Below are 27,185 nucleotides of genomic sequence, written 5' to 3' on the forward strand. Positions count from 1 at the left end.
GATATTATTAGGGTCTGGTCCCTTGTTTTCGAATATTAGTAGGGTTCGATTCCCTCTTCGTTACCATACAACCATACATCATACCTCGAGTATTATTAGGGCTCGGTACCCTTTTCGTAACCATACAACCATACAACCGTCATTTCCTTCTTTTATTAACTTTATTACGTTCATACACATAAAGATACATATCATACTTGCCATATTTATAACGTTACAACCTGACAGTACGTGCAATATCCGAAGATCGTTCACGTACCATCAAGCAATCGTTCATACATATCATACTTACCATATTTATAACGTTACAACCTGACAGTACGTGCAATATCCGAAGATCGTTCATGTACCATCAAGCAATCATTCATACATATCATACTTACCATATTTATAACGTTACAACCTGACAGTACGTGCAATATCCGAAGATCGTTCACGTACCATCAAGCAATCGTTCATACATAACATACTTACCATATTTATAACGTTACAACCTGACAGTACGTGCAATATCCGAAGATCGTTCACGTACCATCAAGCAATCATTCATACATATCACATATATCACATATGGCATACACTTATCACTTAGGATAAATGTATTAACAACACATCAAGTATGCACACAGCCCCGAAAACATAACAAGGAATGGGGCTAGAAACTCACCCGGATCCTGTTACGCTCGCCGTTGATCGTAATTCCTTTCTTTAACTGGGCTCGGCTAACTGTATAATATTTACACATATCAATTAACTACTACTACTCGTTTTGTATTTCTATCTATATATGACCCACAACGAACGGGGGTCCGGGGGCAGCGCCCCTGGCAGCGGGGTTCTAGGGGCGGCAGCCCCTAGCGGGGTCCAAGGGGCAGAGCCCCTGGCTGGGGTTAAGCTGCCAGGTCAGCTTGGAAAAATTTTATTTTCGATAATTGCCTTAACACATTTTCCATTAGGTTTTTAATTTATTTTATAAACGAACTTCGCTTCAGGCGAAGTTAAACCTTAGGCGAACTTGGCTTCAGGCGAAGTTAAACCTTAGGCGAACTTGGCTTCAGGCGAAGTTATACCTTAGGCGAACTTGGCCGTAGGCGAAGTTATCCTTAGGCGAAGTTATGCTTGAAGGCGAAGTTACGCTTGAAGGCGAAGTTCATCAGGCGAACTTAATCTTGCAGGCGAAGTTATCGCGCTGCAGATCTGTTTGCCCATAAATCCTTCGTTTCTTAGCCAAATAACTCGATTTTGATACCCACGGAATCGTATGATCGGCGCCTACAAATCCCAACCATCAAATCGGCCTAAAATCGACGTTTTAGGGGTCCGATTTGGGCAGTTTGGGTTTCGGGTCCGGTTAACCCATCAAATCCTAACCATTTTCAGTACTATAAGCTTTGGTGGATTTGTTCTTACCTTACCAACTCAGATCTATCAACAAAATCTCGGGTCTCGGCTTCGAATCTTGATCGGTTAGTATGTGTGTGTTTTGAGGAGTGTGTGGAGTGTGTGTGGAGTTTGGTGAGAAATGAGATATTTTGGGATTTTGGGGGTATTTATATCCCTGAAATCCCATTCTCATTTATCCTATCTCAAATAATCCGAGTCCATGACCCGCTCCTACTCGATATTAATAATTAAAACGCGAAATCACTAACATAACTTTCTTTATTCAACATTATAAATTTTAGGATGTTACAGTAATGAGGTTGATCATGTTTTAATCAATCAAAAATTCAAGTAAAAATTAGTTTTAAAAACTTTCAAAATAGAACAAATAATTGAACTTATTAAATAATAGTAATAAGTAGTTATCTAAGTTAAGTGATAGATATAAATGATTTAGCATGTGAGTTGACATTAGTTTCTTCAATTTATTTTCTAGAAACAAGATCAAATACATTTTATTCTTAACACGAAAATGATGAGAACCAATTTGTTGTTATGATTAGGTTTATTTTTATAGGTGTTTGCTGCTATTTTTTGTTCATATTTGCTAATTTTCGATTATGAGACGTTATAAGTATTTGTTTATTTATATTTTGTTGTTATTATTAGATGTTTTCTTTTGCTGTTATAAGTATTTGCTGGTATATGCTGTTATTATATTGTTCTTGATTTTGATTTTTTTTTGTAGTTTTTAGGTTCTTTTCTTTGTTATTATAAGTCATTGTTTATGTAGATTGGTATTGTAGTTAGTATTGTTTCTTACGCTCGCTTTTTTAAATAAATTGACATTATTTCATACGTACTCATGTTAAGATCAAAATGTACATGAACCATCCCCTTATTTTCTAATGACATTTTAATAAATTAATCCTAGCTTGTTAAACTAATACATTATTATCAACCATTTTTTACAAGGCACGCGCTTGGATATTTTGCCTATTTTATTCCACCGTGCCTATTAATGAAGATTTTGGATATTTTGCCATTTTGGGGGGAGTCACTGGAGTGAGATGCCCCGTAATCGACATATGCGGTGTTTAGAAAAACCAAAAACCGGAAAAAAACTGAGAACCAAAAAGAAGAAAACCGAATTGTATATGTAACCGGACAAACCGATTAATCCGAATTAATATTTCGATTTTCAATTTAGTTATAACTGAAAACTGTATTCCGAATTCAATTTGTGGATCTAGTTTTTTTTAATGCAATGTGTTCGATTTAACCGAATATGACCCGATATTTATTAAGCACATGTCTAATATGTAGTTAGTAGTCCATATCCATATTTCGATTTTTCATTTTGGATAGGATGGTTATTTTATGGTTGATTGTTTGTGTGTTTAAGACTATTTAACGGCTCGTCAGTTTGGATGTTTTATTATGACCTTTAACTTTTGGTTTTAGGATGTATGTTGCATTGGTTTGAATATTTTGATGTAGTACAGAACCCAAATGGTTGTCCGAATCTGGAACAAAAACAGAAAAAGTTGTTGTTTTGGATGAATTCGATCGATTAATAGGGTTTGAATCTACGTGTTCGGTTTAACCGAAACCGAACCATAATCGAATTAAATTTGGATTGATTATAGTTATAATAACCCCCTTTCGAATTCAATTAGGTTCAATTTTCGATTGGGGTAAAGAAAAATCTCATAAGCAAACAATCAAATAAATCGATAACTGAACCACTAATTATTTTGATATAAAGTGGCATTTTTATATATTATTAAGGCTTCTTTATATTGTCGCAAAGCCATCAGTACTCGGTAGGCACCGACAAAAAACAATTGCCAATATCATGCAGTCGGTGATACTATTTTGTTTATAAGAATCAAAACACTAACACATGACGGAACATGTACTCGATTGAATATTAGAATACATCATAGTTATATTGTGTTAGGAAGGACTCAATGATGAATACTAGAAGTTGTACGTCTTCCTCAAATATCACATGTCGAAGTGATAATAATTTTAGGAGTAACAAGATCAAGGCAACAATGCCTTCCGTGATCATCATGTTCTAATAAGTGTGGGCCAAGGAACATTGTCGTATTGTACATGAATTAGTCAATAATAACATGAATTAGTGGTTAAAGGATGAGAATCCATAAAAAGTGAGGTCTCAAAGTCAAACTTGGAAATCACATAGTATTTCACAACCATTTACAAGTTGGTAGCATGTTTCAAAAGCATTTACAAATTGGTAAGTCGCACAATTTTTTAGTTCGTAACTTATCTTTTTATGTTCATAGACAACCCACTATTCACAAAGTCAAACTAACATTTTAACAACTCTACATGTCAAAAGTCAAACTTCCCCTATATATATTACACAATTTGTAACATAGAACTCAAAAAGCATTAATTCATATCAAGTAATACTTACCATTTACCATCTTCAAAGACCAGCAGCAATTCAACAATGGAAGGATTGATACCATTTGTGATGCATGCCATGAAGAAACACAAAGTTCATAAAAGCTATCGTTCTCTCTCCGCCCGCTACCATCTCCTGGAGTGGTCTGTGACGGTAGAGGGTTCGTCACACCGCCGCACCAGGTCGGACTTTCAGCCACCAACGGCGGATTACTTGCAGCAAAGATCAGGGTTCGGTTATGATACGCAATCAATGAACTTCAAGAAAGATTCCACCTCTTCAACTCCAAACACATTTCATTCTTCAAAGATAAAAGGAAACTAAGTTAAATGCAAGTGTATTTTTTATAATGTTAGATTTTAAGAAAACAATTCTTTGATTGTTTTGTAATCTGTGATATGGTTGTTTGATTCTACAATTATCATGTACCCAAAAAAATTGTACACATTAAATAAATGGTGCTTGTTTAAAAATCGATTTGTTTGCCTCTTTACAAGCATGAAACTCATGCGTTCTACCATGTTTTAGTGTTCTTTGTTTGCATACAATTAGCTAGATACAATAGTTAGGTTAATTAACCCCTACTGAATGAAAGAATATAACATTATTCTAGTTGGTTGATGTATGGCATACGACCGTGGCCAATAGGGATGGCTCAAATGGCAGTGAAATAAAGCAATGATTTTAGGTCTTTACTTCTCTAAGCCGGGCTCTCAAATCGTAAAATATTGTAGCCTATTACATATAAGTAATTTTGGTTTTGAGATTGTTCGATGACAAGGTTTATGGTCTAGAATCAACGATTGATGCGCATAGATCAGATGAAAGTCATAAGATCGAAATCAACTTTTCTTATGAAAATAGCCCCAACTTTATTATGCGTTTTGGGCCCATATATAACTGTGACCCCAAGTATTGAATTACAGGACTATGCCAAAGAAAGGTTCATATATAGCCGTGTGACTCATTGTCTAGAAATTGAGTTTTGGTCTTGGTCTTTGACACTAACATGGTATATACTTATTTAGCATCTTCAATAGTATTATCTTCTATTCGATGAATGATCCAAACTAACCAAATCATCAAAGCCATAAAACAAGTCTACCAAAAATTATGATTATTTAATGTAATTGAGTATAAACTGAAGTGCCTAATAGTTATTGTATAGCTCACAAGCCTGAAGCCTCAACATAAAAAATTAAATTTGGAAATAGGCAATAACGATTGATTTGTAGTCGAACCTTATATTAACGTACCTCTAAATTTGTTTATTATTTTTTTAATAAACTTTACAAGGATTAAACAATTGACCTCCTATTTTACAATTCACATCTTAACGACCTTACCACCCCACCAAAGTGATCATAATCCTTAAAAATTTGTTTACTTGTTAGATCTTGTAGACAATTGGTATAATTATGAATGTAAAGCATGAACTGTATTCATATATTTACTATTGTGAAATCATGATAAATTGGCTGGTTAGTGGATATGTCCTCGCAACTTGCACATGTGATGGTCGGACTGCCTTAACGATTCTTCGTGCATACATTTTTGACTAACCTTAGTGCCAAAGTTTGAATTTGCATGAATAAATCGAACACAACATAAATAATTATCTATGTTATACAAAATGCCACGTTTAAAAGGTTTAGATTGAATTAATTCATACATTTATTAACAAAATTAAAATATCATCTCAGCATTCGAAAGTCAAGATATAATCGGTTGGGCTAAAAGTCTAAAACTTGAGATGCTACTTGCTAATCCACACATAGAAAATATTGGCTGAATACCACTTTACATCTTTAGACTTTACCTCTTTCATTCCACCCTACCCCAGTCAGTACCCTGCTAGCCTGTCAATTAACTTGAAAACGTGTGAGAAACATCTAAATTTGTAATTAAATTTCTTGCAAGTGAAAGAAAATTTAATATATTAGATTAAATTGTTTGTAATTAAATTGGATTTGCTATCCAAAAGGGGATTGCGGCGCAGCTTGTTGCCCGCGTACCTGTCACTTCATTATAAATCGTTTGAATGTTTCAACATAATAATAAATATTATTTAGAAATTTTTTTAAAAAAAATATTAGATTTTATATTAAAACTTCTGAAAGATGTCAAGATATTTAGTTATGAACAAAAAAAATGACAGTTCACAGCTTGTATTTCTTTAAAAGACCCAAGGGGTGATATTATGTCGGGTTTGACATGACATTCCCCTATTTGAATACTAATATTGATCGTATTATAAACATGTTTAATTTATAAGAGATATTTCTAGCTTTCAAAACTACCAGTTGGGATTCCCGTCACTCGAAACTCAATCCCTAGCGCATCTTAACTCCCATTGTTAATTTTGAGTAACATTATATTATTCTCCACCGTTTTTCATGTTTTTCGTTCTTGTGAGTTGTGACTCAACGTCTATTTTTAGGTATAGAACAAAAAAACATTGTAGGAGTTTGATTCGTTGTTCCAACTACAATATATAGAAACATAGATATTACATCAATATAGCAGGTAGGCGGGCAACAAGCTACGCCGCCACCCCTTTCTGAATTTCAAACCCTAACCTGCTAAAGACATACCCCTGCCCCTTTGGAGTCGACACATTGCTATGCACAACCTGTTGGACCCTGGTTAGGAAACGGATAGCTTCCGGTGCCAAGGAGCCAAATGTATCAAAAGCCAGAGGGACAAAAACATGTTGGTTCTCTTCGCAGGCTTTAGCATGTTTCTCCACCTTCTTCGTTTCAGCCCTTTTCATTGTTTGCCCAGCTACAAACTCATTATCCCTCAAACCAGCTAAGGGAGATACCCCTGTGAGGTCAACACAAGCGTGTTTTCCCCCGGCCCAACCAAAGACGAGCAAATCTGCCGGTCGTAGAGTGGATCTCCCTTCCGTGGGGTCTGTAAGGAAGTTTACGGGGGCTTCCTTTTTAGCTGATATCCCAGCTCGCCTTAAGATGTCCCAAAGAACGTCCCGCACCCAATCATGTCGGTATTTGAACCCAGGCATCTCCTTGCAATGAACCGCATGCTCTCCGAATTTATTCAGGCAAGCCTTACGGCAGATCGGACATGTTTCGTCTTCTGGGTACATTGAGACCATCAAACGGTACTTAAGAATGGCCCTATACTCGACTGCAGACATGCTTTGGCCCAAGCCATCAATCGGGATAACGGTCAGAAAATCTTGGGCATGAGGACCTTATAAGCATTCAATAACCGCCTTCTGTCGGGGGGACAATCCAAAAACTTCTCCCAGGCTCTGAGCGATTTTGCCAAAAAGGGCATTCGCCAAAGTTTTTTGAGGCTTTGGTGGGGCGGTGTCCATATTAGAGAAACCGCCAATGTCAAAGTCTGGGAGAGCGCCATTTAGGCATTCCAGGGCCTGCACGTAGCCTGAGTCCAGGTCGACAACTCCGCTATTCCTTAAGATGTGATTCTGTAGCTTCCAAGACTGAGCCCTCGACGCTACAAAAGCGTAAACCCCAACATCATGAGCCGAAAGAAGGCCTAAGATAAAGTTAGTGCCTCATGATGACCCATTTTGAGAATAATCTTGAACATCCAACGAATATAGGATATGAAAAACTCCGTTCGCTGTCATGTTGAATTTGAACAAAACCAAAGACCCGTAGTCGCCACTCTTAACAATATTAGGCATTTAGGCTTATCCAAAAAAAACCCAAAGAGTCAATATCTTGTTTTGTTCAAAAACAACCTCCTATCAACAAAAGTCCACATAATACAAAAACATCACATTCTAACATAAAAACTAGCTATGTGCTTACGTATATTATAAAGCTAGATGTATCTTCACACACATGTGTATATATAGATATATTTATTTCTCCAAAAACATTCATCAAATTCACATCTACAAACATCATACATTAACTTACCATCTCACATAAACCATCAACAAATAATGGAAGGACTGATACCATTTGTGATGCAAGTCATGAAGAACCATAGAGTTCATAATAGCTGCCGCTCTCTCTCCGCTAGCTATCACCTCCTGGACGGGTCTGTGGCAGCAGAGGGCTCGTCACACTGCCACACTAGGTCGGAGTTTCAGCCACCCAATGCTGATTACTTGCAACAAAGGTCGACGCGGTTCGGTTACGATACGCAATCAGTGAAATTCAAGAAAGAGTCCGCTTCTTCAACACTAAACACCTTTCATGCTTCAAAGCTCAAAAGCAAGTGATGCATCATGCATACAAGAAAAAAAGATCGAGTTGTTTGATATTTTAATTTCTTTGTAATTGTATAAAGTACTTGTTCTTTAATTGTATGCAGGTTATGTGCCAAAAGGTGCATTATTATTAATATTGTTATTATTAATTAGCTACTGAGCTGTTCATACTTCATAATTTTCTTAATTGCATAAATATATAATGCTAACGGCAAAATAAGGATTTTTGTCCTAAACAAGGACATAACAAAAGCAAATCGTTTGAACATTAACATAAACAAGATGTTTAATTGTTGTCGGTTTTAGCTATTTTTGGTAATTGTGATTAACTTAGTGACCAAATGATACAAACATCAAACAAGTAAAAAAAAATATATGGAATGTGCAATTGTCAATATTATGATTTTGATCTAGTTCAAGGGGGAAAGCCCACTAAACAATGGGTCGGAGATAACGCCCGCTAGGGGTAAAGGGACAGAAGTCGCTTGAATTCGATGATGGGTTAACTTTGATGATTTGTATAAAAAGTGGTCTTCAGTATCAAATATGGTCCTTGGTATATATCAAGTTTGCTCATCATTAGCAACTTTGTTAATCAGTGGCATAACTAACAAGTAGCAAATGTGGTGTAACTGTCAATTGACAATTATGGTAATTATAAGCGTCAATTGTCATGACGTTTCACAAAGGGTTGCAATGATCGATTGCTATGTTTATCCTATAAATAGAAATGATTGGGATTACTCCATAGAATAGTAACCAACTTTGAAAGTTATTTCAATTAGGTAACTGATAAAAACTTTTGTTCCAATCAGGTCACTGAACTTTCATTTTTGTTCCAATCCTAGATATTTTACCTGGATAGCAGGTAATATAGGTTTTTTTTAATATAATTTAAAATTTTCGAAAATTTGCAAAAAAAGTTCGGAAAATTGAGGTTCGGGTTAGAACGGGTCAAGGTCGGAACGGGTCAAAACGAGTTTCGGGTCAGTTTTTTTTGAACCAACGAATCAGCGCGTTTTCAACACGTTACAGCTCGTTTAAGCGATTTTTCAGTTCGTTTCGGCACCTAACAGCTCATTTATGCGATTTTTCAGTTCGTTTCAGTACCTAACAGCTCGCTTAAGCGACGTTTTAGTTCGTTTCAGCACTTAACAGCTCGTTTAAGTACAAGAGAGAGAAACGGTGAGTCCGACTTAAGCAAGTACCATGTAGGCATCCCAAAATTACAAAAAGAAACATCATCATTGTTGATGTTCTAACACAGGGCTCATTAGTGTACATGTTAACATGCACATGTCTTTAGTATCAGAGTGACTTGTTATAATGTAATGTGGCTTTGTGTAACCTAAACCAACCATGACACCCATGGTCATGCCCATTAAGATCCATCAACGTGCAATTAATCTTACAATACGAATTTAACACTAGAAGGACTTGCTATAACTTAGTATGACCGGTCTATATGCATCGAAAAGAACCGATAACGGTAATAAAATGTTGGGTTCGCCAACACAAACATCCACACATAATATCACATTTAAAAGATTTAAACTGATTTAATTAATTAATAATTCATTAGTTATTAACTTATTATTATTCAAAAGTCAAGATTCAATTGGTTAGGCTAAAACTTGTTGTTGGTCGGCACATGGAAAATTTTGGTTGAATACCGCTCTAATTCAACCCTTTCTCAGTTACTGCCTTGTTGCTAGGCTACCAAATTCAAAACTTGTGAGAAATATCAAAATTTATAAATTAAATATATCCTTTATATTACGAGGTTTGTTTTATATTATTTATTTATAATACTTATTTATTTTTTGAAAATTTTTTATTGTATTAAAGTTAATAATATATTTATTATTTGATGATAAATTTTCAGAAATAAATGAGATCCCGGTTTAAAAGTTATATGGGTTTGATGATACCCAAGACCTGCTTGTTTTTTTTTTACTACAAAATTGGTTTTTTAATTATAAATAGTATATATATTTTTTTAAATAAATCAGATATTAGTTTTAGTATATCCCTACTTTATAAGATTTTTATATAAAATATTTAGTAAGATTATTTTTTAATTTAATGAGATGTTATAACCCGTTTAAGAAATATATGGGTTTGATGAGACTTATACCCGTGAATTCGGGTCAAATGCATGAGAAGTCTACAACTAAAAACTAAGCAAATCTGGTAGCTCCAAAAAAGGGGGAGCGACCACATCGCGACACATGATTTTTATGGTTTCATTTATATATATTATAGATATCTTGAGAATGAAAGAAAATTCAGTTCAGATGTTTATCTTAAAACTTTTAATTATTTAATTTGAAAGATGCCAAAATATTAAGTAATAAGTTATAAATAATGATAGTTATCAAGATCGAATTGATACAACTCATCAAAACAAAAACAATGAATTTAGGTTGAATAACTCTCAATCTTAAAAAGAAAAAAAAAACAAAACAACTCTATAACTAATTACAAACTCATAACCATAATCACAACTTTGATTGGGTTATATGAACCATGGTACAATAGTAGAGACAGGCTCGAACTTCTAGTTGGATGCTACAACTCATTTAATTAGTTATCATAATTAAATACAACTCATTCGATTTACCCCTAATTAATTTAATTAATTTACCCAATTTCCGTAACTCATAAATTACGTCCGACAACTCAACAAGTTCACATGCTCATATTATACGTCGGGATTGGGACGGATTTCCTATATTGGAATACAAATATCGCATTCTAAACGTGTTTCACTAATATTAGATATTTGGTCGCCCATTAATTGTCCACTTTACTCGTTTTCTCAGTGAGATCTCATTTTAAATTTCTAAAGGTCTAAACTACCGATTGAGATTCTCGTCACTCGAATCTCAATCCCTAACGCGCCTTTTCCTTCATCGTTCATTGTAACATTATATTATTCTCGACCGTTTTTTATATTGTTAACTAGTATTAAATCAATCGTGCGCCATGCATCACCGGACTTGGTGCCTCGTAAAATGACCCGTTTTGAGGTAAACATCTCGAACATCCAGTGAAGATGTTACATTGTTATATAAGAGCATTCCCAGCCCATTCCATATAATTTAGCTAAAAAACACAATTCCATAAATTTATCTATCATTCTTCAAAAATCTTCCACATTCTATTCTCTTTTCATATCCACAAATTATTTTTTTATTATTTTTTTCTCTTTTGTCTTATTATATAGTATATGGTGATTGGAAGATAGTTGATATATTATATGGTATGGATCAAAAGTGAGTCCCTTTATTTAGGGTTTTACTTTAGTTGCCATATAACTCATCCATATAATAGGGAATGGATTGGAGATGTGATTTTGATGGTTTTCTTAAAATTTACCCTAAATTATATGGGTTTGACAACTTTAAAGAATGGGTTAAGAATGCTCTTAGTGTCTCGCGCCATGACCATGCACACCCCCCCAACGTGCAAGCTACTACGACTCATGATTTTGGCCTACCTATTCCTAATCTATAAATTCACTCAACTCCCCCTTTTAGCATAGTCTAGGGTGTGCAAAAATTCTGGATCCGAAATTTCTGAAAACTCAATTTCAAAGGAATGGAGAGGTGATTTTGATGGTAAATTTTAGGGTAAATTTTAATAAAACCATTCTCTAAAGTTGTCAAACTCATATAATTTAGGGTAAACTTTAAGAAAACCATCAAAATCACATCTCCAATCCATTCCCTATTATATGGATGAGTTATATGACAACTAAAGTAAATCTCTAAATATAGAGACTCATTTTTGATCCATACCATATAATATATCACATATCTCTCAATCATCATTTATTATATAATAATACAAAAGAGAAAAATAATAAAGAATTAATTTATGGATATGAATAGGGAATAAAATGTGGAAGAATTTTGAAAAATGATAGATAAATTTATGGAATGATGTTTTTAGCTAAATTATAGGAAAAATATATGGAATAGGATGGGAATGCTCTAAGGGGGTGTTTTTATGCAAGGAAGAAGGATAGAGTCAAACTTAGAAGAGAATTGAATGAGACATGATGCAAGCACTAGAACAGGGATATGAAAACCTCTGTTCGCTGTCACGTTGGATTTGGATACAGCCTAAGAGCCGTAGCCACCACTCTTTTAACAATATTATAGTTTATCCATAAAAAAACACGGACAAGTCAATATCTTGTTTTGTTCAAAAACAACCTATCAACAAAAGTCAAAAGTAAAATTTATGTGCCACCATATTCACACACACACAAATATGCATATATATATATATATAGATGCATGTATCCCTCCAAAAACATTCATCAAATCCACATCCACAAACATCAAACATTAACTTACCATCCCACAAAAACAAGCAAAAAAAAAATGGAAGGACTTATACCATTTGTTATGCATGTCATGAAGAGCCACCGGCTTCATAACAGCTACCGCTCCCTCTCCGCCAGCTACCACCTCCTGGAGGGCTCTGTGGCAGCAGAGGGCGCGTCACACCGCCGCACCAGGTCAGAGTCTCAGCCACCCACCACCGGTTACTTGCAACAAAGATCTGGGTTCGGTTACGATAGCCAATCAATTAACTTTAAGAAAGACTCCACCTCTTCAGCTTTAAACACTTTTCATGCTTCAAAGATCAAAAGTAACTGATGCAGATTAAAAAAGTTATTTGATATTTTGATTGCTTTGCAAGTGTATAAAATTGTTGTTCTTTTAAGTTCATGTTATGTGCCAAAAGGTCCATTGTTATTATTAATAAACAGTTCATATATATTGTTCTTGAAGGCATGCCGAGTCCAATAAACCAAATGACAAAACAAAGATTGTTGTCATAAACCAACGAACAGAACACGTGATCTAAACAAACATTAACATAAACAAAACACAAAAAACAGTTAAGATGCAAGTAAAGCTTCCACCTTTGCAATTTGATCCTCTTCGTTCTTTGAGGTTGGGCTTTTATTAGCTTCATCATAAAGATCATGCTTCCACTTTTCAGCTCTCCAGCCACCCTGTCGCTGCTCGTTAAACCCATCCCTTCCTCTAAATGAACCACCAAATCCACCGCCGCCACTGCCACCATACCTGACTCTTGATTGAAACTTCATCCTCTGTGCTTCATTCCTGTGAGGGTCCCGTCCCCCTGACACCCGCCTGTCGGGTCGGTCCGGTGGCGGTTTCTCTAGCGGCTTTCTTCTTTCCTCTTTTCTTTCATTTCGTTCAACATTAGCTGATTCTTTTGCACCTTGTGTTGCTGATTCATTAACCGGTAGTTTTGTCTCACGAAACGATGGTCTTTTCTTTGAGAGCTGCTTTGAATCTGGTTCCACTTTTTCATCTCTCGGATTCGTGTCCTTCCACCAGTCACGTTCTAAACGAAAATATTAAAAATATTATTTAGAAATAATAATTCAGGTGCCTCGTGAAACAGAGAAAAGGTAGCAAAGAATGATAATCTCACCCGTACGTTCCCTGTGTCTGAAGCTACGACCGACTTGCCCAGCACGTTCATCATGCTGTTATAAAGACAAGCACATGCAATCCCATAATGGTTATTACATACAGGACCAACTGAAGGAAACGGGACAAATTAATATTTTACATCAGCCAAAAGTAAACAAACCGAACATTCAACGAGAAGCTCGTTTATGTTCAAACACGAACAACAGTTTTCTGTTCATGCTAAATGAACGACACGAACACATGTCATGTTCGTTCATTTACGTTTATGGACTTTCTTTTATGTTAAATTATAATATTTATTTTACGTTTGTTTAAATTCAATTGTTTGTATATTCATTAAAAAATTTTGGGCCGTTCCAACTTAGTCTAATTTTATGAAATTAATATACCACATGTTATTAGTCAAACTTTATAAATTTTTTAGACACGGTAAATTGATGCTCACATTACTTTTAACTGGTCTTCGCCCAAGTATGTTCGTCCACATATGTTCATTCGTATTTGTTGGTTTACGTTCATAAACTGTTCGTTTATATTGTTAACGAACGAGCATATACAAACACGAACAAGAAAACACTGCCCGTTTCATTGTTCGTGCTCAATCATAATTTCAGTTAAAGTTAAACGAACGAACATGAATATGCCTCGCTCGTATTTGTTCGGTTCGTTTACACGCCTAATTATATTCACATCACTCGCAAAAATGGGTATTGCACAGCAAGAATAAATACTTTAATTTTTTGAGAGCTAGTGATATGGAAAAAAGAAACCGGAGTCAGTTCATCATCCTAGTATCTAAAAAGGAATATTACACGAAATTATTAAAAAGATCCCAACATAATCATCTTAAAAAAAACCTGTAGGTGAGATCGGGACCGAGGTGCTTCAACATTATCAGAAGAATTCTTTGTTCCGTCACGGTACCCATTACTTTTTCTGTCATGTTCTTTGCTCAATGACGCGGTTTCTTTATTTGAACCAGAATCTTGCAACCTAGGATGGTGTTTTTTGTCACGATCAGTAGAATTAAGGTTGTTGGCTGGTTGTTCGGTTGTTGTTCTTCCATCCCTTTTAACTCGCTTAGGACTGGCATGGAACAATAGTAAAACACACACAAGGTTCCATCAAGATGAGTATGAGTTAGCATAAAAAAGGTAAATCAATTAGACAAACAAATGAAAAGGAAACCTATATGAAATTACAATGTGTCATGACAAAAAAGCAATGTTTTAAAAACCAGGACGATCCGTCCGGTTGAACCGGATTTCGCACAGCAGGCCGGTATTTTGAACACGGTACTTTTGGCCGGTTTGTAGAACATCGAACCGATGGTTTTTTCAAAAATACCGATTTGTAACGGCAAACCAGTTTTAAGCCCAAGAGATTTTTTATATTTGTGGCCCATATTTTTTAAAAATTACTCTTAACCTAGCAACCAACATCAAAACGAGTAAACTTTTGGATTATTTTTGAAAATATAGTGCGTTTGTTGTTGGGATCCAGTGGTGATCAGTCAACGGTTTAACAATTAAACACGATTTTAATAATTGTCTCATAATTATTAATAAATAGACAAAACGCAGCGGAATAAAATCGAGTAATCAACACTTTTAGGAACCGTACAGGATCCGGTTACAAACAATACGAGTACGATACGAAACAACCAAAGAAACATAAATATTTAAGTTTACCTCGGTTAATGAATAACCGGTTGAGACACCGGGAGTTAACGAGCGACGATAGGTGACGAACTAACAAACCGACATCCGGTGGTGGTGCGCAGAAACAGCAACTACAACAGCTGTTGCGATGGTGTTCAGATAGTGCAGTGGCGCTGCGCGGTGGTCTTTGGCGTCCAGCAGCGATGGTCGGTGGCTGTTTGCAGTGACCGACGATGGCCTTCTTGGTGGTGCCGTGAAGTCACGAGAGAGAACCAATTATGGAGAAAATTGTTCTCCAAATATATTGGAGTTTTGGCGACTACCATTCTTGTCACCCAAGAATTAGTGTTTTACGTATTTTATATATAAACATATTATAATAATAACATTTCATTATTAAATCCTAAACGGGCCCCAAATTCCAGCTCGGTCCAAATCTCGTTTAAAACCCTAACCAGTTTATTTATCTAATAAATAAACTTTAAGGTATTACTATTTATATTTAGTATAAATAATAATAATCTCGTTATATATTCGTCAATACCGGTTAACTAATTTAAGCGGATTTTATGCTCGTTACCCAAGGTGTAACTCTTACGGGTCATAACTCAGTCGGCCACATTATGCTAATCAAACCGCTCCATATTTTCCAAGTTCCAACAGTCTCCCACTTGGACGGCTTTCGATTAAGCTACTTAACGAGCATAAAATCCGCTTAAATTAGTTAACCGGTATTGACGAATATATAACGAGATTATTATTATTTATACTAAATATAAATAGTAATATCTTAAAAATTTATTTATTAGATAAATAAATTGGTTCGGGTTTTAAATGAGATTTGGACCAAGCTGGACTTTGGGGCCCGTTTAGGATTTAATCATGAAATATTATTATTATAATATGTTTATATATAAAATACCTAAAACACTAATTCTTGAGTGACAAGAATGGTAGCCGCCAAAACTCCAATATATTTGGAGAACAATTTTCTTCATAATCGGTTCTCTCTCGTGACTTCACGGCACCACCAAGAAGGTCATCGTCGGTCACTGCAAACAGCCACCGACCATCATTGCTGGACGCCAAAGACCACCCCGCACCACCGCGCAGCGCCGCTTCACTATCTGGACACCACCGCACACCGCCGCTGCCATCACAACAGCTGTTGTAGCTGCTGTTTCTGCGCACCGCCGCCGGATGTCGGTTCGTTAGTTCATCACCTAGCGCCGCTCGTTAACTCTCGGTGTCTCAACTGGTTATTCATTAAGCGGATTTTATGCTCGTTACCCAAAACTCTAACGGTTCATAACTCAGTCGGCCACATTAAGCTAATCGAACCCGGCCCATATTTTCCAACATTTGTATTATTATTTTTTATTACGAATTAACTTTCGGAATTATTTTTATTATGTATTTTTGGGTTATTTTTTGAGTTAAAATTGCATTTATGTAAAATTGCATTGTACCATTTGTTAGCACAATCCTGTACTAGTTAAACACCGGTTTTTAAAACATTGCATTAAAGAGCTACATTGTAAATTAGGGTTTGAAACTTCACAAACAGAGTCACTGATTACAGATACAAGCATCACTAGCCTAAAAGTTGCAATTAGAATGCAGGATCAATTATCTAAAGCACCCACAGATCAGTAAATAAAACAGATAACCCTAAACCCCCAAATTAATCACACAAAACATAAAAAATATTGAAATGATTCACATCAGATCACAAGAATCATAAAGATTCAATACTAAGGGCGTGTTCGTTTCACAGAATTCGTGGGAATTCAAAGGAATTGGAATTAAAATCCCATGACATGGCGTGCTCGTTTCGTTGGAATTGGAATCTTAATTCCATTTTGGTGTGTTCGTGATGCAGTTTCGACTAGCAATCAAATGGCTCAAGAACACATTGATTTCATTCAAACGATTCAAACCGAATAATTCGGTGAACAAGCTTAAAAGCTTACAAATATTTTAATTAAAAACAATCAACTAACTAAACAAAAGACCTAACAACCCTATTTATAAATTATAATAAACATTTGGGCCGGGCCAATCTAATGGACCGGATGCTCTGCATCAGTTCGGTTCAAAGAATTGGAATTGGAATTCAATTCCTTCAAATTCCTTAAAATACAAGGATTTCAAATCCTCCCAACATGTGGAGGAATTCATTGGAATCTTTTCTCGAGTTTTTTTTATTTTTTGCTAACGAAGACAACGAATAAAACATTTTAGCTTTTTTACTTTTTTGGTTTTTAATTTATATTTTGATTTATGAATTTTTTATTATTATTTTTAATACTTTTTTGAGGGGTTTTTTATCTTAATAGAAAACCCATTAAAAAATTCAAAAAAATAATAAAAAAAATTATAACGCAAAATATAAATAAAAAACAAAAAATCTAAGAGACTAAAATGTTTCCGCCGTTATCCTCGTTTAAAAAAAAAACTCAATTCCGACTCATTTGTCAAACGAACACATCAAAATGGAATTGGATTTCAATTCCTTTCAATTCCAATTCCTATGGGAATGTTTAGATTCCAAATCCAATTCCAAATCCTATGCAAATTCCAATTCCAATTCCATTCCATTCTGTGAAACGAACACGCCCTAAAGGTTAAATTTTTATAAATATACAGTAAACAAAGATGAATGAAAGCAGCGTCTAGTTGTTGTACTTCCACAGTGAGGTCATAATAATAATAATAATAATAATAATAATAATAATAATAGTAATAGTACCTGGGTTCGCGATCTAGACGAGATCGATGGTGTCTGGAATCGGAATCACGACGAGACATTGCTAATGCTAACGAGATTTGGGTCAAGTCATCCACACTAGGGTTCGGCTATAATAATGATTAATGATGTGAGCTTCAATACCAGCACAATCAAAATTGTCTTTTTTTTTTTCTTTTTTCTTTTTTCTTTTTAACCTAGTTATTGACGGTCGTTAACCCCGATTAGTAAGGGACATTGAATTTTGAAGTGGTATATTTGAAATTAATATATGGGTGCTGCTAAACGTACCCTTATTTTTCTATTTTTATTAAATATACTCCCCTCCTAAACTTATTACATAAATTAAAATTAGCTCTTAACATTATTTATATACATATTAGTCCCTATAGCATTACTTTCATTTGATAACCTCCACTACATATATCAAATTAAAAACTATCAAGTACTACTATTAATTTATTTTTTTTAATATTAATATTATAAATATTTATAATATCTTTTTTTAATTTTAATAATATATATATTTATTTATAATATCCTTATTTTACCACTTTATCGTTTACAAAATAAACCCAAAACCCTAAACCTCAAACCCGAAACCCTAAACCCGAAACCGAAACCTAATCCCTAAACCCGAATCCGAACTCTAAACCCTAAACCCGAAACCGAACCCTAAACCCTAAAACCGAAACCCTAAACCCGAAACCGAACCCGAAACCGAACCCTAAACCCTAAACCCTAAAACCGAAACCCAAAACCCTAAGCTCGAAATCATAAAAAGAAAACGCAACTTGTAAAAAAAATAATATTAAATCCTTACTTTTGTGCTAATTTAGTAATTATATGATTTCAAGGGTTAATATGAAAGTTGGTTTTTCCAAAGTGTGGGGGGGGGTATGACAAGCAACCAGGAGGGGTACATTTAGCCTAACCCTTGGTGGAAATATATATTAAAAAGTGAATTTCATACTTCTCACAAAGTCACTATTCATTTTACTATTCAATTTTTAGTTTATTAATTATAACTACTAAATCACTAGCTATATTTCTATAAATAAAAATAATGATATTTATTTCAACTAATTAAAATATCTAACAAACTATAATTTTAAACACTAAACTTGAGAAAGTATCGGTTTTACATATTTTGTTTGTTGGTTAAACGATTCTTTTAAACTTTTCTTTCATATTTTTTATAGTTCGTCTTTATAATGACCGAAACTTTTTCATGATTTAAAAATATATAATTGTCGCATGTTATATATGCGTTTCAACGTTTGACACATGGCTTTTAAAATATTTTTTCTGGCTTACTAATTTATGTTTACGAGTTTGTGTTGGTACTGCGTATACTATTTGACTTTGTGTTGGTTCACAGCTGTAACGTGATGGGTTTTTTGGTTCTACATATGATAATTTGTTGTATTCTGGCATTGAAATGTTTATTTCTTTTGTTTAGTTTCGATGTCGTAACTTGATACATGCTAACTTCGCGTTGATTTGCAGCGAGCTTATGGTTTAGCATTTTTACTTATGTTTTTGTTCGATTTAACGGTCCCGTCGCGAAGCGCGGGATGTTAACCCCAGTATCTATTTAAAAATGGGAAATTTTGGAAATTTTTTCTTAAAAAAATATACGACGATCTCAATTTTAACATGTTTTCTTTTGTCAAAGTTTTTTTCTTTTTCCTGTAAGACCATCCTTTGTCCCTTTCACCATGCCACATCAACGCAAATGTAAGCACCGGGGGCATTGAAGCCTCATCCAATAATACTCCGCTATGGTAAGGACGCCCATTATATATATATATATATATATATATATATATATATATATATAGTGTATATATATAGAGTTAGTATCATTGAGAACTCCAAAAAATTTAAGAACTTCTAGAAACTCATAAGAAATAAACATTTTTTAAATTTTTTTCATATATTAACATTGTTTGAATCTAGTTTTACCATATTTTATATATAAATTTGTTATTACATATATAAATCATAAGTTTACATATGTGTAAAATTAATGTAATAGCAAATTTACATATATGCAAAAAAAAAGTTTAGAAATGTGTAAAAACTAATTTTTATAATTGTAATCGTATTTATAGATATAAAAAATGATATAACTACACTCAAATAACACTAACATGCAAAAAAATTTATCGAAAACGTTAATTTTTAAGGGTTCCTTCAAGTTTTTAAATAATTTAAGAGTTCTGTAATGATACTCATTCTATCTATACACACACATATATGTATGTGTGTTTGAGAGATAGAGAGAGGGCCCCACCATCCAAGCCCCATCCACGCCCAGCCGTTCCAACCACCTTCACCACCGGCGCCCCACCACCAAGGGCGCCCTTGGTGGTGTTGAGCGCCCAAGGGCGCCCGCCATATCACCCGTTGAAGACTCATAGCGTATGGTGTAACAGAGTTTAACTCAGTTAAATTTTTATGACGTAAATGCTAGTGGGCCCCACCAAACCGAAATACTCAAATAAAAAATAGATAGCGGGGCCCACCTCACCACTAACATATATATTAAATTAATATTCCGCTAGTGTTTGGTATATCGAACAAGTTGGAGATGGACTACCTTTTTTTTTTTACTTTTTGACCAGCTAACAATTATTTTTGATGGCCGATAAGTATGGTTTAAATGCTAGAAAGAAAATACATACTAGACTCATTAGTATTGGTATATATATTAAAAAGAAGATTAACTTCCCTCGCTAAATTACCATACAATTTTGAGTAGTGTCATTTGTTTATGGCACCAACTACAAATCCACTTCATATTCATTTTTAACCATCCTTTTACCCTTAAACTTTGGAAGACAAGCATATCAATCTCTTAGCTTATTGTTATATTCAACAATACATGAAAGTTAGGATAGAGTATGGCATTGACCATATTTTATGATGGTGTAAGAAAGGCTCATTAGATATATAGATAAAAATCAAATGGTTGATGCCACAAACTTTGTAAAAACTTGTTGTTAGATGTTTTAGTGTATTATTTTGAAAGAATAGCAAATATAATGTTATAGTCAACTGGTTGTTTTCAAATTTCTGAACTTTGTATTGAGAAAGGGTGTTCAAGTTCAAGTCTCACTTGTTGCATCTTTCACCAATTCTTTAGTTATTTAAATTATATGGTAAATAGTTGTTCTTAAAATGACCCTTCTTTATTTTTTTTATACTTTCAAGTTTAATAAATCTTAGTTAATAGCTAATCATAAATTTATTATATATTGTTATACTTTTAAATATGCTTATTAAGTTATTTTTAATATATATATTCTAGGCTTACTAATTTATGTTTTTATCATTTGGTTTCGATACCGTCGATACAGACCGAATTTGCATAGTTTCAAAGCGTCAGCGCACGGGTTTTGTTAATGTAATTATTTTTTGGTTTAGTTTCGGTGATGTAACCCAGTACCAACCAAATTTGTGTAGGTTCCAATGTGTTGTTTTAATATGCTAATTTGTTGTATTTTAGCATTTCCAAACGCCCCGGGAGTATTACCTAGTTTAAATACAAAATTGATGTAAATTTAATCGTAATTGCAAAAAACCTTATAGGAAATTATATAAAAGTATTCGATGTTAATTTATTTTAACAGTTAACGCTCTTGTTTGACGTATGTTTTTTTTATAAAGTTTCAAGGATAGTGATTTTTTAACGACTTAATGCACCATGTCATGTTTTAACGAATTGACTCTCTTAATGTAAATGTTTCCTTATTTTCTATTCAAAAGCAAGTCATATTTCCGTCACAACAAGCGAGGTGTTTAACCCAAGTCGCAAACATGAACACCACTTAATTTGTCAAACTTTACATGTTCATCATGCTCTAGTTATCAATGTAGATTGTTCTAAGATAATGGATACCGTGTATAAGCTTGTTTTTATATAAATTCACTATTAGACGGGTGCCCGTGCGATGCAGCGGGTGTTTGAATCTGTTAATCACGTACAAATATAAGTGTTTATGGTTCGGTTAAAACCTTGAAATCGTTTAAATCGGTCATTGGTTTGACTTCTTTTTCTTTTTCTTTTTTACTTTCGGTTTGTTGGTCGGTTTCAAAATTTTCAAAACGTAGTGAACGGATGTTCGCGGTTTATATCGGCAACCGACCATATGAAACCAGAAAAAAATGTAAATTAACCTAATTGCAATATGATTCACTTTGTAATCTTTGTTGTTATTAATATTTATCATTTATGTGGTTAAAATTATCATTTTTTATTTATGATCATCTCAAGTATCATATTATGTTGGTTTTTAGTTAAAATTGATGATACCTTTAAATTATTAATTATTTTAAACTAAATTTATTATTAAAGTTTAAACTGTGAAACCAAATTGGAACCAGGCCGTTAGTAACGAGTCAGTTTCAACTTTCAATGGTTGAGTTTGGTTTTGGACGACAAAAAATCAGTATTAACAGTTGGACTCACAAGTTTAACTTAAAAACCATCAAAACCGACACTGAACACCCATACGTAACATATTAATTTATTTAAAATGAAAAAAAATTACAACAATATCATATCCAAATTAAAGAGAATAAAATGCTCGTTTTTATGGTGCACTTTGTTTATAAAAATATTAACGTATGAAAATGCTATAGTCGTTTAAAAATCATGAGTGGGAAGTTAGTTTACAAGTTAAATTAAAAACATAATATGGTTAAACATGAGGGACCAAACTTGTAAGTTGGATGGATTGTGTTTAAAAGACATATTTACCCTTACTAACACATGTACCTCATGCTTTAAGTGTTGTAAATTACTTAAAAATGGGTCTCTTAATTTACCCTTGTTTGGTGTATTATATATAGTATAGATTATAAACCAAAAATGAACATGGGTGGTTGTACTCTGATGGATGTTTATATGTTTAAACATTATATTGATTTATAATTGCATATTTGAGTTGTACATTAATGCTTTAGTGACTTGTACATTATAATATGTTGCTCGGTATTGTATAAATTTTATGTTGAAACGTCGACAAAAATAAGTACGATGCATTGGTAAGCTCAGTTTTCTTTTAAATGAAATATATTTAGAGATATATAGAAGAATACAAGAAAATATATAAACTTTTCAAATACATGAGGGGTAAAAGTTGTAACAATTTTGTAAATTTACAAAAAGTTAGTAAAGTTTGGAGGACAAAATTGTAACTGTTTTCTAACAATTTAAATTTTCGGATGAACATATTTTGTAGTGGGAGGACTGAATTTGTAAATTCATAATTTATAAACTAAAAATGAACATGGGTGGTTGTACTTTAATGGATGCTTATGTGTTTAAACATTTTATTGATTTATAATTGCATATTTGAGTTGTACATTAATGCTTTAGTGACTTGTACATTATAATATGTACCTCGGTATTGTATACATTTTATGTCGAAACGTCGAAAAAAATAAGTACGATGCATTGGTAAGCTCAGTTTTCTTGTAAACGTAATATATTTAGTGATGTAGAAGAATAAAAGAAAATATATAAACTTTTCAAATACATGAGGGATAAAAGTTGTAACTTTTTTGTAAATTTACAAAAAGTTAGTAAAGTTTGAGGGTCAAGATTGTAACTATTTTCCAACAATATGAATTTACAGAAGAACATATTTTGTAGTGGACAACATTGCCCCTATACTACATGCTTTATTGGTTGTACATAATGCTTTGAGTGATGTAAATCCCTTAAAATTCTAGCATCTTAATTTGACCCTCTTTAGTGCATTATATATAGTAATGATATAAGTTTAATACACAATTATTGATACTACCCATATAACAATGGGTCAAGCCCAAACCTCATGAGCCCGGCCCATTAGAGACATCAAAGCACCAGCCCGCGGTTTGTTGGATTAGTTCGTGGCAGCCAAGGAATTTAAGTCAACAACCACCTAGCATTAATTTAGGAAGTAATCCCATGCTTCCATGATTTTGCATGCATGCAGGTAGTGGTAGCAGTATTTCAAGCTAAAAGAATAAAGTGCATTTTAGGAATTTTTAGTTTTTTATTATTTAAAGCATTGTAATTTTCATTTTGAAATATAAGAAAATCGTTCCAAAATTTTAATGTGTTGTTAATCTTTCTTCTTGGAGATTTACCCCCTCTACGGGTAGCTAATAGTTACACACTTAACAAAAATATGAAAACTAAACACTACGTACAAGGTAGCTAACCGAGCTCCACTTGTAACCACAAAACTTTAGTACAAGCCGAACCTCAATTCATATGTCCCTTCACCTATGGTCACATCTTAAAACGCATACGACAACATATATACTACACGACAACATTCCTTGCAACCATATATAAGAACAACACTGTTTAAATAAAAAAAGTGGTCCTCAAATTTTGTTTTAGTTTTTAACAAACAGTGATTGAGTTAATTCAATAATCAATAGCAAACAACCATTTGACTTTCGCTAATTTTATACCGATCCAATTCATAACAAGTACGCGAACAAGTAGAAATGTGTACACTGTTAGATGCACCATAAACATGGGAGGCTTGGAGGGTGTGCGAATCGCACCATCGGCAAGGGCACATAAGTTTCAGGGGCACAAACTTTTTAATATATATTACATATATATATATGTTTTTTGGTGTTAAAAATAAGGTTATTTGCAATGATTTATGAGATAATTACATGCTCATGATTGAATCTGCTTATATAATTCGGTCGATAAAAGTTTTATCCATGTACATTAGCGAATAAAAAATTTTCGTTAAGGCCTACGGGCCTTTTTATTTTGACTTGACCGAGGTATTTAAATTCTCAGAGACGGCCCTGACCATAAAACACTCCCTATGATACATTAGAAGTTTGGAACTACATACGTTATCGTCAATTGGTTGGTCTGACTTTGCATGCTTGATCTGGCCGGTAAGGACATCCTCATAATTAAGCGGGACCCACTTCGCTGTTCAATCTAAAGGCAATGTTGTATGAGGGATGTGTTCTTTATCAGAGTTAGAGTTCTTAGGTAAGGCAATGATTGCATCTCTCTCAAATGTGTTCTTGATTAAAACCGTGCAAAAAATTTCAAAGCGGGTTGTCATGTTTTGGGCCATCCCAACAGCTATATATATACCTGCTAATCTGATGCATACCCTGCCTCGTATCCTTAAAAGTTTATATACCCAACTTTGGTTGTTAGTTTAGTTGCAACCACAAGAAATGAATACATAGAAGCAATTTAACAAATAAAAGCGTTTGTAGTCCAACGGCTAGGATAATTGCCTTCCAAGCAATAGACCCGGGTTTGACTCCCGGCAAACGCAAGCATTAAAGTCAACTGCTGATAGATTTTATATAATTCACCCCGGCCAACCACATTTACTATTTTTTTTATTTAGTTCATCCCAAATCAACCTCTAAAATTTCAACTTGAATGTTTTTGTTTGCCGCAATATCATCAAATTAAAAGGTGAAATCATTTCCAATTTTCCTTTTTCATCTTCCCTGAAATTATGTTTACAATCCGGCTTCCATGTTTTCCGAAAAATTCCCTCGCCCTTTTTAGCTAACTTTCAGACGCTTCAATTTAATTTTCTGGCATCGATACAAAATATGTTGAACACTATGTTTGATTTGAACATTTGTTGCAAAAAAAGGTATTGGGATTTGAAGACAAGTCTATTGATAGTATACATTTTCTAGATTTCTCACAAGTCTGTGAAGAACTAGCTAGGCGTTAGTTGGGCGGTGTTGTACCAACCTGCAATTACAAGGGATTAATGAGATCATAATTATATATATATTTTTCAAAACTTTATACATATACAAAAGTTTATATAATTTTAAGAATAAGTATACTTTTAAAAATGCTTCAAAGATTTTGACATTTTTGACCAAATAAGTATGCGCATAATTGTTATTTTAATGTAATGGCACTCTTGGGTTTGTTTGCATAATTGAATATGACAATGCGGCAATGTTACAAGTTCTAAGTACAGAATCTTGTCAGATTACAAGCCTTCCATTGATCTCGAATGGAAAAAAAAGCTCTATTGAAACCTGGCATGTTTCCCGAGGGATTCTTGGAGAAAGCGGGTGAGAGGGGGATGCTGGTCCAATGGAGCCCACAAGCACAAGTGTTGGCCCACCATTTGGTGTCTTGTTTTGTGACTCATTGTGGGTGGAACTCGACAATGGAGGCCTTGTCCAGTGGTGTTCCGTTGGTGGCATACCCCCAGTGGGGGGATCAAGTGACTAATGCCAAATACTTGGTTGATGAATGGAAGGTTGGGATCCGGATGTGTAGGGATGCGGCTGAGCACGGGGTTATTGGAAGAAATGAGGTGGAGGAGTGTTTAAGGGAGGCTACAAGTGGTGTAAAGGCGGCGGAGATGAAGAAGAATGCAATGAAGTGGAAGAAAGCAGCCGAGAATGCCGTGGAAGGTGGAACTTCTGATCGAAATATCCACGAGTTTGTGGATGAGATCATGAAGCTAAGTTCGAAGAAATCGGATTAAGCACACCAACAAATGACCTGATGATTTAACTTTTACTATGTTTACGAGTGGTTATGTGTGAAAAAAAATAAATATTAAGAAAAATAAACAAGTATAATTTGAAAATGAGGATAGAGATAAGAAATAAGTTGCGTGGAAATAAATTTAAAAAATGGAAAATTTCGGTTAAATTATTGAAATGGGAATAGAATATCTTTTGGTTGATACCTAGTTTTGCGATTCTACATTTTTGTTTCATTATCCTAGTTCATTTTAAATCCCAGTGGAGAATCTCTAGTCACCTACCAGCATAAAGAAACCGAAAACATTTAAATTTTGAAAATAATAATAACTTTCTTTCTCTAGCCACCTACTAGCATAAACAAATCGAAAAACATTTAAATTTAAAAAAAAAAATAATAACTTTCTTTTTCACGCTATATGTCGTGATTTAATAAAAAAAACAAGTTCATTATGAGGTCTTTTTTTTTGTCCATGGTTTTATAGCCTAATGACATCTTGGTGGTGGGATAAGGCTTAAGGACCATAAGGTCCTGGGTTCGAATCCCACAAGGGGATTTTCTCAAGATTTATTGGGTTTCCTCCTGAATTGGTGGTTAGGCATTATTGCCTAGTGGAGATGGATATGATCACGTGGTTCTGCTGGTGACACAATGATACTCCAGTGGTCCGTGAGTGATCCTAATTTGCCGTTCAAAAAAAAAATAAAAAATTATGAGGTCTTTTTTATTGAA

The 27,185-nt window shown here is 34.1% G+C and overlaps 1 protein-coding gene, 1 non-coding gene and 1 pseudogene across 2 annotated transcripts; 2 read left to right on the forward strand and 1 right to left on the reverse strand.

Moving 5' to 3' along the window:
* Positions 1-12,038: 12,038 nt before the first annotated feature.
* LOC143629484 (uncharacterized) lies at positions 12,039-18,049 on the reverse strand. The gene is made up of 4 exons (XM_077098752.1): positions 17,933-18,049; positions 14,377-14,605; positions 13,518-13,572; positions 12,039-13,427 (listed from the first exon to the last, which is right to left on the reverse strand). Exons 1-4 carry the CDS (start codon positions 17,989-17,991, stop codon positions 12,952-12,954), a joined length of 819 nt encoding a protein of 272 aa, XP_076954867.1. The 5' UTR covers positions 17,992-18,049; the 3' UTR covers positions 12,039-12,951.
* A 7,136-nt stretch (positions 18,050-25,185) lies between these two features.
* TRNAG-UCC (transfer RNA glycine (anticodon UCC)) lies at positions 25,186-25,257 on the forward strand. Its single transcript has one exon. It is a non-coding gene; the product is annotated as a tRNA-Gly (tRNA).
* A 711-nt stretch (positions 25,258-25,968) lies between these two features.
* On the forward strand, positions 25,969-26,451 carry LOC143629369 (gallate 1-beta-glucosyltransferase 84A23 pseudogene; annotated as a pseudogene).
* The last annotated feature ends 734 nt before the right edge of the window (positions 26,452-27,185 follow it).

This window comes from Bidens hawaiensis, unplaced genomic scaffold (assembly GCF_021521415.1).
Source record: "Bidens hawaiensis isolate Kalapana, Puna unplaced genomic scaffold, B.hawaiensis_p1.1 tig00005195_1, whole genome shotgun sequence".
NCBI lineage: Eukaryota > Viridiplantae > Streptophyta > Magnoliopsida > Asterales > Asteraceae > Bidens > Bidens hawaiensis.

Coding starts and splice junctions, on each gene's coding strand:
- LOC143629484 (XM_077098752.1), bottom strand. CDS start 17,991: ATGTCTCGTCGTGATTCCGATTCCAGACACCATCGATCTCGTCTAGAT. Junction 14,606..17,932: donor CGTCTAGATCGCGAACCCAG/GTACTATTACTA, acceptor GTTCCATGCCAG/TCCTAAGCGAGTTAAAAGGG. Junction 13,573..14,376: donor GGTCCCGATCTCACCTACAG/GTTTTTTTTAAG, acceptor TCTTTATAACAG/CATGATGAACGTGCTGGGCA.